The 14,548-nt window shown below is 47.8% G+C and overlaps 8 protein-coding genes across 8 annotated transcripts, besides 1 other annotated feature; 2 read left to right on the top strand and 6 right to left on the bottom strand.

Annotated features, from left to right (window-relative positions):
- Window positions 1-872: 872 nt before the first annotated feature.
- Window positions 873-2,461, top strand: FPSE_10672 (uncharacterized protein; the record flags this gene model as incomplete). The annotated part of the gene is made up of 2 exons (XM_009263789.1): window positions 873-1,180; window positions 1,228-2,461. 2 exons carry the CDS (start codon window positions 873-875, stop codon window positions 2,459-2,461), a joined length of 1,542 nt encoding a protein of 513 aa, XP_009262064.1.
- Window positions 2,462-2,687: 226 nt separating this feature from the next.
- Window positions 2,688-4,012, bottom strand: FPSE_10671 (uncharacterized protein; the record flags this gene model as incomplete). The annotated part of the gene is made up of 3 exons (XM_009263788.1): window positions 2,688-2,726; window positions 2,774-3,115; window positions 3,164-4,012. The coding sequence occupies 3 exons, from the start codon at window positions 4,010-4,012 to the stop codon at window positions 2,688-2,690; spliced, it is 1,230 nt and encodes a 409-aa protein (XP_009262063.1).
- A 342-nt stretch (window positions 4,013-4,354) lies between these two features.
- Window positions 4,355-4,723, top strand: FPSE_10670 (uncharacterized protein; the record flags this gene model as incomplete). Its single annotated transcript, XM_009263787.1, has 1 exon — window positions 4,355-4,723. One exon carries the CDS (start codon window positions 4,355-4,357, stop codon window positions 4,721-4,723), a length of 369 nt encoding a protein of 122 aa, XP_009262062.1.
- Window positions 4,724-4,915: 192 nt separating this feature from the next.
- On the bottom strand, window positions 4,916-8,202 carry FPSE_10669 (uncharacterized protein; the record flags this gene model as incomplete). The annotated part of the gene is made up of 3 exons (XM_009263786.1): window positions 4,916-4,939; window positions 5,219-5,911; window positions 6,016-8,202. 3 exons carry the CDS (start codon window positions 8,200-8,202, stop codon window positions 4,916-4,918), a joined length of 2,904 nt encoding a protein of 967 aa, XP_009262061.1.
- Window positions 8,203-8,639: 437 nt separating this feature from the next.
- Window positions 8,640-8,916, bottom strand: FPSE_10668 (uncharacterized protein; the record flags this gene model as incomplete). The annotated part of the gene is made up of 2 exons (XM_009263785.1): window positions 8,640-8,734; window positions 8,787-8,916. The coding sequence occupies 2 exons, from the start codon at window positions 8,914-8,916 to the stop codon at window positions 8,640-8,642; spliced, it is 225 nt and encodes a 74-aa protein (XP_009262060.1).
- A 986-nt stretch (window positions 8,917-9,902) lies between these two features.
- Window positions 9,903-11,212, bottom strand: FPSE_10667 (uncharacterized protein; the record flags this gene model as incomplete). The annotated part of the gene is made up of 4 exons (XM_009263784.1): window positions 9,903-10,589; window positions 10,870-10,879; window positions 11,009-11,029; window positions 11,163-11,212. The coding sequence occupies 4 exons, from the start codon at window positions 11,210-11,212 to the stop codon at window positions 9,903-9,905; spliced, it is 768 nt and encodes a 255-aa protein (XP_009262059.1).
- Window positions 11,213-11,629: 417 nt separating this feature from the next.
- Window positions 11,630-12,259, bottom strand: FPSE_10666 (uncharacterized protein; the record flags this gene model as incomplete). The annotated part of the gene is made up of 1 exon (XM_009263783.1): window positions 11,630-12,259. One exon carries the CDS (start codon window positions 12,257-12,259, stop codon window positions 11,630-11,632), a length of 630 nt encoding a protein of 209 aa, XP_009262058.1.
- Window positions 11,691-11,712: a repeat region.
- A 1,046-nt stretch (window positions 12,260-13,305) lies between the features above and the next one.
- Window positions 13,306-14,349, bottom strand: FPSE_10665 (uncharacterized protein; the record flags this gene model as incomplete). The annotated part of the gene is made up of 1 exon (XM_009263782.1): window positions 13,306-14,349. The coding sequence occupies one exon, from the start codon at window positions 14,347-14,349 to the stop codon at window positions 13,306-13,308; it is 1,044 nt and encodes a 347-aa protein (XP_009262057.1).
- Window positions 14,350-14,548: the final 199 nt, after the last annotated feature.

The raw sequence follows: 14,548 nt of genomic DNA, 5'->3' as shown, positions 1-14,548 counted from the left end.
AAGACTGGTTCAATGACTCAATACCACAGCCTTAAATTCATCTTGTTCTTGCTGCAGGGTAACGTTTATGCAAGACATAACGCAAAGACCACTCAGCGGTCTTCCTACCCACTTCATCTACGGCATCTTATCTTATCTTATCTCACAATGTGGTGAAGGTTCTTGTCCGCTTGCACCAATTTATCTGGTTGGCTCGCAATACTCCACGTTCAACACCATTAATCCCATAATCTCTACATATCAAGTCCATCCAGAACACGTTGAAAAATCTCAAACTTTCAGTTAAAATGGTTAGAAACACCTCACGCCACCAGTTACCTGAAAACCCATTCTGTTGCGGCACCTCAAGCCAGCAATGAGCAACACTCAGGCGGATTCCTGTGAACCCCATACCCTAGAGCACCCTAGGTATCTATTTGTAGCCACCATTCTGGAGAAAAGTCTCATTTGGCCCTATGGAAACGACGTATCGTTAAAAACTACACTGAAATCATCTCATACCACGTTGTGATGTCAACGGTTGCTCTCTTGGCGGGCGCGTTCCGCCGTGCTGGTAGGACTGTCATGATGATAGTGGATTCTTATTAGCTCAAAATGCGGGGCAGATACCAAGAGTCTGATTTGTCCGAACCAGTTACTCCAAATTGAATGCCTGTCATTGGATTTCGGGCATCATTCTTGACGATACTATTCCCATCTCTACCAAGACTAGCAACTAGCTACGCTATCCGTAACTGCCGCCCAGATGCGGGGTGAAATACACTAGCCTCGGAGTTGGAAGCCAAGAATGCGGGCGTTAAAATGACTTTCTTCAGTATATTATCCCGAGCCTCCGGGCATCGTTCGAGTCAAACATAGAATCAGCATCAGCCATGGCTATCATCGACCTCCTCTTCACCTGGTGGTCTCTCCCCATCGCCGCAGCTGTTTTAGTGGCTACATACCTCTACTCATATTTCATAACGTACGGCCATCTTCGCGATATCCCCGCGCCCTTCCCCGCGCAGTTCTCAAATCTATGGCTTCTCTACGTCTGCCGACGCGGCGAGCGATATCGCGTCGTGGATGAGATTCACAAGGAACTAGGCCCTGTGGTTCGCATCCAGCCAAATCATACTTCCATCGCTGACGCGGAAGCTATCGCGACAATCTATGGTCACGGAAATGGTTTCTTGAAATCGTGAGTGCCCATCCCGGTCAACCACGCTCGGATCTAACGGATGGCAGTGAGTTTTATGACGCGTTCGTCTCAATTCGAAGAGGTCTCTTCAACACCCGCGATCGCGCAGAGCACACGCGTAAGCGCAAGCTCATCTCGCATGTCTTCTCGGCAAAGTCCATCAGCCAATTCGAACCCTACATCCATGCCAATCTTGAGCTCTTCGTCAAGCAGCTCGACAAGCTCGTCGCTTCCGGCCAAACCGCCAAGAACGGCAAGCGAGAAGCCCTCATGGATTGTCTTCCATGGTTCAATTACCTCGCTTTTGATGTCATTGGTGATCTCGCATTCGGTGTACCCTTCGGAATGCTCGCTAGCGGCGCTGATGTAGCTGAAGTGAGGGACACACCCGACAGCCCACCGATTTACGCTTCTGCGATTGAGATTCTCAACAGAAGAGGTGAAGTCAGCGCCACGCTGGGATGTTTCCCTCAGTTGAAGCCTTATGCTCAATGGTTACCTGATCCGTTTTTCAGCAATGGATTGAACGCTGTCAAGAACCTCGCAGGAATTGCCATCGCTCGCGTCAAGAATAGACTCGATAATCCACCATCCATTGAGCGAATGGATCTCCTCGCCAGATTGATGGAAGGAAGAGATGAGAAGGGCGAGCCGCTTGGTCGTGAGGAATTGACTGCCGAAGCCTTGACGCAGCTCATCGCCGGTAGCGATACAACGTCCAATTCGTCATGCGCTCTACTCTACCATGTGACGCGTACCCCAGGCGTTCTTGAGAAATTGCAATCTGAACTCGACAACGCGATCCCATCCGAAGTGTCAGTTCCCACATACGACATGGTTCGTGATCTTCCCTACCTAGCCAACGTCATCAACGAAACCCTTCGCTACCATTCAACATCCGGCATCGGCCTCCCACGTCAAATCCCACCCAACTCGCCCGGCGTTACCATCAAGGGACACTTTTTCCCACCAGGAAGTGTCCTCAGCGTCCCAACATACACGCTGCACCACTCGAAAGAAATTTGGGGCTCTGACGCAGATGATTTTAAACCAGAGCGCTGGGAGAATCCTACGGAGTTGCAAAAGACAGCGTTTAATCCGTTTAGTCATGGACCTAGGGCTTGCGTCGGGAGGAACGTGGCCGAGATGGAGATGAAGTTGATCGCGGCGACGTGGGCGAGGAGATATGTGCCTGAGCTGAGGCAGGGGGTCATGGAGACGAGAGAAGGGTTTTTGAGAAAGCCGCTTGGGTTGGATATTGCTTTGATGATGAGGGAGTAGAGGGTTGCCCTTGAGGGACGAATAGACGATTTGGAGATGTTTTGAGAGTGATAACCATGAACTCAGGATTCATGATCATGTGGGATATCGTTGGGTGCAGTTGGAAATGTCAAGATACAGCTGATAGGCGATTCTATTCATTATTCTAGTTCTATGCGTACAAATAGACAATCCTTCAATGGTATAAAAATCTACAAAAGCACAATTGCCATTCTTGTCGTGATGCTTACTTCCCAATCGACTGCAACTGCTTCCTATACCAAACCTAAACTCATTAGCAAATACACACATCAAGTCAAAACCAATACTCACAATCTCAGCACCAGAGCCAATACTCTTCGGCCCAAATTTCTTCAGCAACCAAGGCGTCTGAATCCTCTTTGCATAAACCCTCGCATCATCATCCTTGACCTCCTTATTCAAGATGAGATTCGCTGGCAAAAACGGGTTCACAATGGCAGGTCGCCCGAGACCAATCAAATCGCAAGCGCCTTCGCTCAGAGCAGCTTCCATTCCTGCACGCGTGCGGAATCCTCCTGTTACCATTAAGGGAGTGTTGGGAAGTTTGGCGCGCATTTCACGAGCGAATTCGAGGAAGAAGGATTCGCGCGCTGCTGTGCTGGCGGATTTCTTTTCGCCTGTTCCTGTGAACATCTACATCACGTTAGCATGTATAAGAGTGAGAGATATATGTTGACTCACGGTTGGGTTCTCCCAGCTTCCGCCGCTGACTTCCAAAAAGTCAAGGCCAACCTCTGCAATAAGCGCCATCTGCCCCAAACACTCCTCAAGTTCCTTTGGAGACTGATGATCCGCAGAGTTAAACTTCAGACCAACACAGAAAGTCGCTGGCGTCGCGGCACGAATGGCTTTGCAGACATCGACGATGATCTTTGCCCTGGCTGCTGGTGTTCCTCCGTATTGATCGGTTCTCTTGTTGCTCTTCTCCGACAAGAACTGAGATAGAAGATATCCATGCGCGGCGTGAATTTCAACACCGTCGAAACCAGCCTCTGATGCGATACGGGCCGTTTTGGCAAAGCGCTGAACGACGTCTTCGATTTCTGCGATGGACATTTCTTTTGGTGTACCAAAGACCACAGTCGAGATAATCTTTGAAATGATATCATCGCCAATTTTCAACGGCACGGCGCTAGGAGCAAGATTCTTAGCCATGTAAGATTTCGTTCCTGCTCCAAGAGGAGATTGACGTCCGGGATGGTTGATCTGCATGAGCGTAGGAACGCCATTTTTACGACAAATGCCAACGAAATGTTTGTACGCCTCCAGGACTTTTTCTTCAGGAAGATCAGTGCTGATGGAGCAGTCGCCAAAGCCACCGAGATATTTGTTGTCAACCTGGACGTTTCCCGTCATAACCATACCCCAGCCTCCATCTGCCCAGGCACCGTATGTGCGTTCCATCTGTGCTGTCGTGGGAAGATTCTGCCCGTCGGCCATTTCCTCAGCGAGGGCGGCTTTGATGAGACGGTTGGGGAGGGTGAGACCGCATTGTAGCTGGAGGGGTTTTGAAAGTAGTAAATCTGACATTTTGATGGTGATGGATAGAAATTAGATTGTTATTTGTTGGGTAGTAGAGTTGCTGTCGTTATGTATAGAAAATCTCGCCATCCGCCGGACCCTGAACCGAGGCCCGTGTCCGTGGACTATGGCCCAAAGAAGAAATAACTCCAGTGGACTCGGCCTGTAGTTGGTCCGTTATTTCGAGTCATGGAGACATTATTCATCCGATCCAATACCTTGGAAATTTAGAGGAGTTGGTTCAGTTCCCAGAGGAATTCGTCGCAGACTGCATGTTTAGTAAGATATATGGTCTTTACAACCGTCGGTGAGGATGGTGATGTTGCCCACTGGCTTTGCTAAGTACATGTAATGGCAAACGCTAAAGCCAACTCCAAAACTGTTACAGAACAGAATTTCGAAATGTGGACTGGTGAATGGGAAGAACATAAAATTCGCCTAAAGGCACGACGATGTCAGACTTTTGATACACTAAGTTCTCGTACTAGGGGCAATCGCAGTGTCATTATCGCTGATAACATGGATTTGAACCTGCACATTGACATCCCAAAGAAGCCCCATTTGACGACGCTATCTCTACCATCTGGATTCCCAGAGAAAGATTTTCATATTTTCACCCTCGACACAATCACATCTGCTACCCACCTCAACGTCACCGTCAACATGGCGGATCCCCATGCTTCGAAGCAAGAAGTGCAGCGTGACGTCAAAGTTCTTTGAAACAGGAGATCTGATGTTCTGTAAAGATAGAGGCATCGAATTCATTCTAACAGCGTAAACCGATGGAAAGCCTTATGTCAGGTGAGATGCTAGAGGATATGGAGGAAAATAGTCATCGGTCTAAGAAGAGTACATCAGCTTATGCCACTTAGACCATACTTCTTAGACCATTTATTTATGATGGCCTAAACTTTAGGCCATCTTTTCTGCTGCCCGCTATAATAGGAGGTATTTAGGTATATTGTCTTTAGCACTCGTCGGCGCCATGTGGTAATAAGAATCTAGGTAACTAATTACACTTGCATCCAAAGTAAAAGACATAAGTCGTTTAGTTCTATACATTATATTAAAACTAAGTAGTAAGTTAGTCACGTTCATTATGGTCAACTGTATTTATGTTTAAATAGCAATGGCAGTATATATAGCATATCTTTCTCTTCTTCTTCTCAATAATGCTTAAAACAAAATAACTCGACTAGTACTAGGTATACGTACTGTTGGTAGATGATCCCCTCTACCTTGTAACTGACTGTCTGAAAAACTTAAAGTAGGCCCAGAACATTCCCAGCAAGTATCGTTCGAATAAATGGCCATGCGTATACCACCTAGTTCTAGTCGATCTTCTCCTCGATCTTCTCCTCGATCTTCTGCTCGAGCCTCGACAAAGATAGTCGCGATTGCTAACCGCGCTAGCCAAGAACCTTGAGCTCGAATAACACAATCGCTTAAAGGCGGATCCAGAACATCATCCCACGTTTCCAGAGACAAAACACCTGGAAAACTGTGACTTATATGACTTCCATGGCAACCACTGTCCAGCATGTGAGAAAGCAAAGGGCTGGTGAGACATTTCAACACGTCAACGTCTCCAATCCAGCGTCCTGCGTCATACACAGAGACAACAGATTCCAACAAGAAGACTTGATTGCTTTGCTCCTGTCCATCGCTAGATTGGACGATAGGAACATGATAGTCGGTGAAGGAGAGGTGCATCGATGTTTTGGTGAAAGCATTCGTGGATTTTCCATCAAATTCTGAAGAAGACATCAGCCGCCAAGACGATTGTTCTCGTTCCATCACCATTGACGTTTTGGGTGGAACGAGAAGCGTAAGACCAGATCGCCCAACGTTACCCGTAAATCTTTTAAGCTCATAATCCTCAGGGAAATCCCAAGGGTCGCAAGTGAGCTAATACAAGCTGTTAGCACAGTGAAACAGTTGTTCTGGAGTTCCAGGGGTAGCTATACCTTCATAGAGAAATATATACTTTCTTCAAAAGCAAGAGCAAATACCCGCTCTAGACCTTCCGGCTCTAAATGAAAGCCACCTTCTAGATATGCCACACATGATAGTGATCTGCTGAGATTGAACCCACTTGGTCGAAGCAGGGGGTCGAACTTAATGTAGCTCTTATCAACGTTTGAATATATGAGGGACTTGGCCCACTTGGCTTCATATAAAGGTGACTCTAAAGAACGAGTAGAAATAGCCGCATCTGGAAGCGTTCGATAAAACGCATGTGCCATACTTAGAACCCTTAGGGTCAAGCTTGAAGGCGTCGAATCTGCACAAAGAAGATCAAGTAACGTGTCTGGATCGAAGAAGTCAGACTCTAAGCACCATTCGATATCTTCTATCATTAATGGTCTTATTGCTGGGTGAAGTGTTGTATTGGAAGTCGCGTTTCTCTGCATGAATATTGCGGCACTACGTTCTGACCCGCACACAAGATGGAAGTCTTGCATGACTTCCTCTCCATCTGAACTCAAGGCTGTCATTGTGATGATTGTGGAAAGTGAAGACAGATGAGAGGATTCCGTGGCGCCCATTTCTGTGACAACCTCTCCGGGGTATGGATATTTGTTGATATATGACCTGGGGACCCATTGACCATGTACTGAGGTCATGCCATCAAGGCTGCGGCGGGGTTGTGCACTGGCAAAACCACAATGTGCAGGTTCTCCTGAAGGTACTGATTGGTTGAACTTATCGAAGTAACGAATAATGTAAGCATCAGGATCATAGATACAGGAGCAAGCCATCCGACGAAGAAGAGCAACCCTTTCCATTGGGCCTTTCAGTTTATTCAAAAGCTGTTCGACTTCACCGAGTCCGAGAAATGGTCTCAGTCCTGTGGATGGTATAAATTTGGACGAACGTCTGCCCCCAAGAGCCATGAGCTTATGAATAATATCACCTGGGAAACGTTGTGCGTCCAAGTGGGCTGCTGCTATCTTCGACAGAATAGTAAGAGCGGAAGAGGGATCTCGCGGCCCCTTTAGGCTATCTTTATCGTAACTCGTGTTAAATAGGCCGGTGGAGCACTGGCGTTCTATAGTCTTTCTCATTGCGACAAAGACACGAGACGGATGTTCTGCCAGTGGTCCCTGGAGACCCCAATGGGCCAAGAGGGCACCGTATACCGCTTGTGTAAACTGGTCAAATGAAATTTTGCGAGAATCGGTGTCAAACCTGGCCTTCCTGGGGACTGGACGCCCGTAGAAGTTCAAATGTGCCAGTGACAAGGACCAAAAAACGCCATGAGCATCGCCATTGCGTGGACGGACGAGCCCCAGGGTCAGGAACCCACCAGACTGGATAAGCGGATCTGAGAACTGCAGAGGCAGAGCATCCGATTCTCCGACAGTGATGTCAGGATACAAATGCCATGCGCTTAGGGCGAGGAGGCATGAGCCATCATTGACCGCCTGAGGCATTCCCTTGATAATATTTTCCATAGTCTCAACGGCTGATTTCCACGCTGCCATGACACTTGAGTAGACCGTGTCATGATTGATCGGCAAATTGACCTTGTCAAGAAGGTCCATTAGCTTATCTTGGCGCTGTTTGTTGAATCGGTCTGCTGTCCGGAGCCAAGCGCGAACACTTGCATCCCACTCAGCGAGACTAGCACGAGATATGTCTGACTGAGCAGCAGCAGCAACCGTAGAAAATGGAAGAGGCTCTTCATCGTTCCACTTTACTTCAATTTGTTTCCTTCTTTCTTTGACAAGCTCGACCCATATTGACGTTGCTTCGGAAGCGGTCCAGAGACGACCCAGCATACATGCCAGAAGCTGGACATGCAATGCCGTTGGAGAAGATGTTGCTGCAGCCCAGATAGAAGTGCCATCTGCACCAACATGGGCCGCAAATAGGCTCTCTTCTACATTGGATGAGGTTCCATGTTCGACAGATTGAGCGATTTCAGAGACCCGAGTACCATATGATTTGACAAGGTTAGGTGTCGGTGGAAGTATGCCTTCGAAAAGGACACCAAGTCTTCGAGCTGTTATATGTGCTGTCCCACCTTCAGCGTTTTCTTTCCGTTTTTTAGATAGAGTGCTACCGAGGGGCTGGAACTCTTTGGGCGCTTCGCATTTGACCAACGTAAAATCGAAATTAATGTTGGCTGCTGCAATCGTCAACTCATTTGTCGCGGAAGCTAGCGCAGCCTGAAGTTTGCCAAAAGACGTCATTTGTGGGGTTTGACAGTTTCGAAACAAAAGATAGGCAGATCAGATTTAATAGGTGAACGAACTAAAAGTAGGTAGCAAAATCTGGTCGTCGGTGGCTGCATATATACCCAAAAGAAAATCAGGCTGAGCAAGTCTGCGCAGGAACGTGGGGATGCCTAAGGCTCTCACATTTATGCAAGGAGGTACGTTCCTTGTCATCTCCTACGTATTTCAGGCGGCTACTGCATTGCGCATATAGAGGTAAGCTTAAGCAGTAATAAATGTATCAAGGCTGTGATGGAAGTCGGCAAAACAAATGCCAATCGTTCAATTCATGGTACCTCTGCAAAATATTCCCTGTTGGTGACCTGCCGAATTTACAAAGTACCGCATAGCTTGCTCATATCTCTTAACCTTGAACCCAATGCTCTTGCACTGAAATAGCTGTTGACAATTTTTCATTTTCCTTCTTTAGTCTTTGCCGGGACGAATCTAAACTTATGACCATCTTTGCTGTAAGTGGGCACATCTTCTTCGGCATTTCCTCCTCGAGCTTGCACAAAGACTATTAGTTTGTTTCTTTAGATAAAAAGACTCATGCTCACTGCCAACTGCGCCATCTCTGATGCCCTCGATATAAGAAGAGGGATCTTTGTGTCCTATTCCCCTCTTGTCGTCTTCACCCTGGCCCTTGATGTACTTGCCGTACTTCCTCGCGTGTTCTTCATCCGCCATGGTGTTGTTGCGTGTTGCAGAAAGATTATTGGAAGAGTAGGACAAGTGTTACTGGTAAAGAAGCAGATTCTCGCTGTTAAAAATTGCGGGAGATTTATGGAGGATCTTGGGGATTTTTAAACTTGGTAGTCTGAGCCGTTTTGATAAGGAACGGTAATTTGTGGCACAAGACACAACTGTGGCTTGACTGAATCCCAATCCAAATCGCTCGTGTTCCAGTTTAATTGGAGAAACATTCACACTAGTCATCAATTGAAGGCATTTGGGTGTTGGTGATGTGTGTATAATTGGAGTAGCACATTGAACTCTGCATGTGGGTGACGCCCAGCTGCAATGAGACGGTATAAAAGGTGTAATTTGCAATGACCCATCATAAAGATCGGCGTGTGGAATTAAGGTATTGGTTATGGATTGAGCGACCTGGAACTTTGTGGTGGCTGTGTGTCTACTGCGTATAAAAGGCAGCTGACTCTTATTGTGTGTCAAAGCAACGGTCTTGGGTGGATTGCGTAAGAACCTTTGTAGGGGGTTGAAAATGCAGTGAAAAAGTGACTGAGACATTCATTGCCACGTACCCAAGTTACACCAACCACCAAATAATCTGAGACATTGTGACATTGGAAGAGGCTGAAGATCCCCGTCTGCCACACCATGGACCGACCCCAAGCCAGAATGCGGTGTTGCGAACTGCATTGCCACATCTTCATTAGTCTACTACAGCAATGTCAGTGAATACTGTTGCCTACTATGGGCACGTTTCGTCTCGAGTCAGGCGGCATGTATGCACTAACAAAATTTCGTATCTTTGGTGTTACTGGCGAGTTCAATATATGTCGTTTCTGCAGGTGTCGTGGAGGTCTTGGATACTCTGAGCGCTCAATTTGCAACGATTCAAGTAAACACTAATGCATTTAGACAGCCTCCTCCATGGATGATGTATGAAAACTTCGAGGCAGTTGATTAGCGTCTTACTGACCCTATAGAAATCAGTCTGCATCATCCTCCTCCCAAATCACATTGTCAAGATCAGCTTGGTGCACTGTCCACGGAAAACAGTATCGACTGTCTTCTCCCACTAGCGTTTTCCAAAGCCAAGGTATTTGACGAAGCTCCATTCTCCCCCATCCCCACCAAGCTTTTTCGGTACTCGTACGAAGAGGTATTTCCTCTCGAGGCGGATAGTCGGCATCCACGGATTTGACAATCATATTACCCTCGCCAATCTGGTTGAGGATGTGCTCGTCGGCAACAAGAAAGACTGGTGATTCCAATCGTTGCCGCATGGGATCCCCGCCCACTTTGTCGTTGTAAACTTTGCACAATTCTCTAAGATTTAAACCATCGAGAATACTCTGGTCAGAACGCGCGTCGATTTGGAAGATAGGTTTGAGTTTGGCGGCAAGGTCGTCATGATCGCATTCATCGAGCTCTTTAAACGTTTCCTCTTTTGCTTTCTCGAGCAGAGTTTTCCAGTTCTCGTCAGAGCCAGGGCCGTAGTACGTGCGATACATCGTGAAGCCCCAACGACATAGATACGGATCATCGTCTTTGACTTCTTCCCAGCGCTCTTGGAAATTGTCCGAGTTTTCGAGCATGGGAGCCAGTTGTATCCAATGCAGTTGGCGACATTCGTCTAGCATATACTTGAGCTCCATTGGTTCTCTGCAGTATTTCTGTTGACGAAGATGTGAATAGATAGTAGAACTGATTACAAAGGATGGTGAATGAGAGGAATGTCAATAGTTGAGTCACTGTTGGTTGCCTGTTTTATACCTGGCCATATGTCGCTTAAATCAATATCGGGTTAATACTACTGAGACCAGGGTTCCTTCTCGTATCTGGTTAGTCACCTAATGAAATTTTGTGCATTGATTAAGATATGAGTGTTGGGTAGTAATTTGTGAACAAGTGTCGGCATGGGCTGAAGGCGAACCCAATGCGATTCAGACATACGGCTCGGGTCCTATTTAAGAACCAGAACCATCTCATGTATACATACGCCCATTAGTCACAATCGAGCAGAAAGTTTATTCATAAAGTCATTGAAAATGTGTTTTACCTTCCGATTGTATAGACGCCGACAAGTACGCACCTCTGAGGCTCGCCCAAATACCTCCAGTTACGTGCAGTTACACTCGGACACTGATACTGACATCGCATCCGACCAACGAGAAGAATATTCCTCAATTGTATATATTTCATTGCCCAACCAACCTCGGGTCCCACCAGTCACGCGTATCACTTACATTGATGCCATACCCTCGTCCAAGGCCCTTGCCTCCCAAGCCTGAGCCATCAGGACCCAAGCCGAAGCCCATCATCAACTAGTTCCGTGGACATCGGGAATTACATCAGCCATTCTGGCATAAAGACACGACCGAAAAGGCCAAGCAAATAAAGAAGGCTGGTTAGCGTAATGGTGACAATGTAGATAGATAATAATATCATCGTTATAGACACGCGTGGTTATATCATAAAGGGTGACCTCAGTCTAAGGGTATAAACACAAACAGGATAATAAACCAGATCTAATGTGGCCTTACTGAACTTTATATCGTTATTCTTTATTGTTGCATCAAAGGGGTTATTCTCTTAAAGCTGCTGCTCTCTTTGGAGATGAAAAGCACTGCCAAATTATAAACCAGATCTAAATTGCATAAGCTGAGCTAATCACCAGTTCCGTTCTCTACACATTTGATTCCGCCTGTCGCCGTTACTGTGACCTTATTCGTCCTTGCTCGGCTCCGTGTTCTCCTTGGCACCGGTTGGAGACAGGGCGGGGGGCCGCGGCGGCCGTAGCTCTGGCCAGGAACACTGCTCTGCTGCGACCTTCTCCCGGCTCCATGTTCTCCTTAGTACCAGTTGGAGAGATGACTGCCTGCTCCTCAGTCGTAGTTTGGGTCCTCTCGTTTACCTTATCGGATGAAAAACCTCCAGGGCGTGCTGGCTGTGTTGGTGGAATAAGAGGCGGCAGATTACCTCGGGCAATAGAAGCATAGGAGGGCCGCCTCGCCGGGGCCGGGGCCTGAACTGGTCGTAGGGCCAGTCGTTCCGGTGACTTTTCCGGTGATCGCTTGGGAGTGCCCGACTCGGCTCGCTTGGCACGGGGACCCTGCTTCGCTGTGGCCTTTCCGATAACAGGGATCGCCTCTGAGCCTTCATCAAACTCGTCTGGTAGCAGAAGCAGCTCCAGGTGCCCAGCGGCAGCACTCATCGGCCCGAACTGCTCGTCTGTGGCAGTCTGTGTCTGTGTCTGTGTCCTCTCGTTAATCTTGTCGGACGCGTCACCTTCGGGCAGACGCGCCGGCAGATTGGTACGTGCAGCCGGAGCTCCGATCGCCATGGAGCTCCGGGCTTCAGCTACCCCAGAGAGAGTAAAATCACGGGGCGGGGGGCCGTGGCGGCCAGAGCTCTGGCCGGGGATAATGATTTGCTGCGACCTTCTTCCGGCTTCATGTTCTCTTTGGCGCCGGTTGGAGATAGTACTGTCTGCTCCTCAGTCGTAGCCTGGGTTCTCTCATTTACCTTGTCGGATGAACCTTCGGGGCGTGCTGGGGTTGGCGGAAGAAGAGGCGGCAAATTGGTCTGGGCGACAGAAGCATAAGAAGGCCGCCGCGCCGGGGCCTAGGCTGGTCGTAGGGCCAATCGTTCCGCTCCGACCTTTCCGGTAGCAAGTATCCCTTCTGAGCCTTCATCAAACTCGTCTGGCAGCAGAAGCAGCTCCGGGTGCCCAGAGGCAGCACTCATCGCCCCGATCTGGATTAAATGCCATTGGAGATCTAGCATTCTTCGGCAGTTGATTGCATCTGATGCTTCCATGACAATTGAGAAGACATGTCCTGACGTAAGAGGGACTGCCTGACAGTCTCCTCTACACTCGGAGGCCTTTGATTGATTAGTATATGCAGCAGAGTCAGAGAGCCAGAATGGGAATGACTTACGGTACCTCACAAGACAGGCGACGTTGTTCAAATTCCCATCCGGAGGGATCACAGATCCTTTCTTTGTCTCTTGTCGGGAGCACTCATGGTCGGCGCGTGTGATGCAGGTTGATTAATATGAAGATGAAAATGAGGAGATCATATATGAATTATGAGGAAGAGGGGTGTAGTGGTCTGTGCAGGCCAGAGATCGATGGAGAGAAAAAAGGTATGTGGTTGCCTTGACAATCAGACTTGCCAGCTGGCAGCCAACCGACAACCGACTGGCCGATCATCATTAATTGCGAATGTACTGTGAAGGGTTAATCTACGTTAACAATGCAAGATGGTAGCACAGATAATACGGCATTCACAGCAGGAAGTGTCACGTAACAACGCTACTGCAAGTATAACAGACGAAATTGACAGGCCTAAATTTATGCCATTTAGACGATCCTCTTTAGGCGATTTATTCTTCCACCCTAAGACTCTGCTGTGCTAGCTCACATGCCTGTTCCAAAGCATTGTCGACTGACACTCGCTTCACCTGATAATCTGCCTTGTCAAACGCCTCGTTCAGCTCTATGTCCTCTCTATCAATATTTCCATCCCAGTCAACTAGCACAACTACAACTCCCTTCTTGCCTGGGTCGTCATTGTCGCAGTAAATGAAAATTTTGCTGTGGAGCTTCATGCCGTTTGTTCTCCAACCTCTTCGCCTGTCGTCTCGTACGGTAAGAGGAAACATTTGCCTCATTCTCTGCTCGGAGATCTGGGACTGGGTGCCAAGTTGTAGCGTTGCTTCAGAAGATGGGTAATGGTTTATTGCTGGATCAATCATGGCCAGCAAGGGAAGTGCAGGTTGGAGCCCCGTGGCGAAGAGAACGAATGCCCATCCATGGGTGTTGAATGGCGGGTTGTTGAATGGCGGGTTGTTGAATGGCGGGTTGTTGAATGACGGGTTGTTGAATGACGGGTTGTTGATTTGGCTCACCCGGTCCCGTAATTCTTGGATATTCGAATACCTAACGATAATGTCTTGGGCCATCGTGTCCCCCCTTCGTAGGTCCAGAATCGCTTCACATAGTTCGACATGGATGGGAATAAAACAAAATTCCAGTCTCCAATTGCCTTGTAGCTTGCAGGCAAGAGCTAGTATGGCTTTGTTTGGCGTGATAATAATGAAGCCATGTGGATACATCGGCAATGATTTATTAGAGCGAGTTGCATCCGTTACATCCAAGGTAAGACGAAGTCGTTCAACGTATAAGTTGATACAGTCGCTCAGGAGTATGTATTGACTAGTAGACCCAACCCTGAAAATTTGTGGTTTGTCCATAGGCGGCCAGTTCAAAACATGCTTAGCGTAGCTTGCGGCCGCATCGTCGCATGCCTGTTGGACCATTTCTGTTGTGACGCCTACGCCATAAGCGTAGAAGGTGGCACCTTCGAAGTTATACTCGACTCCCTTGTCGAAAAGGTCACCGGCGTCATTGGGTAAATAACAAGTCATTATGAAGATGATGTTTGGAAGAGAGAAAGATTTAATCCCTTGTCAAGCACGAGAAGGAGCTCGTCCTGAGGAAATAGGGCAGGTAGGTGGGTAGGAGAAAGGTTAGCCTCCTAAGCCTTGGGGTATAAAAATAAGTAGTCTAAGAAGCATGGTCTAAGTGGCATAAGCTGCCCTAATAATTTTGTCTCTTATGCTTCTA

The sequence above is a fragment of the Fusarium pseudograminearum genome, chromosome 1, assembly GCF_000303195.2.
Source record: "Fusarium pseudograminearum CS3096 chromosome 1, whole genome shotgun sequence".
NCBI classification, from domain to species: Eukaryota; Fungi; Ascomycota; class Sordariomycetes; order Hypocreales; family Nectriaceae; genus Fusarium; species Fusarium pseudograminearum.
The sequence above is the reverse complement of the archived record's forward strand: the minus strand, read 5'-3'. Positions and strand labels throughout refer to the sequence as shown.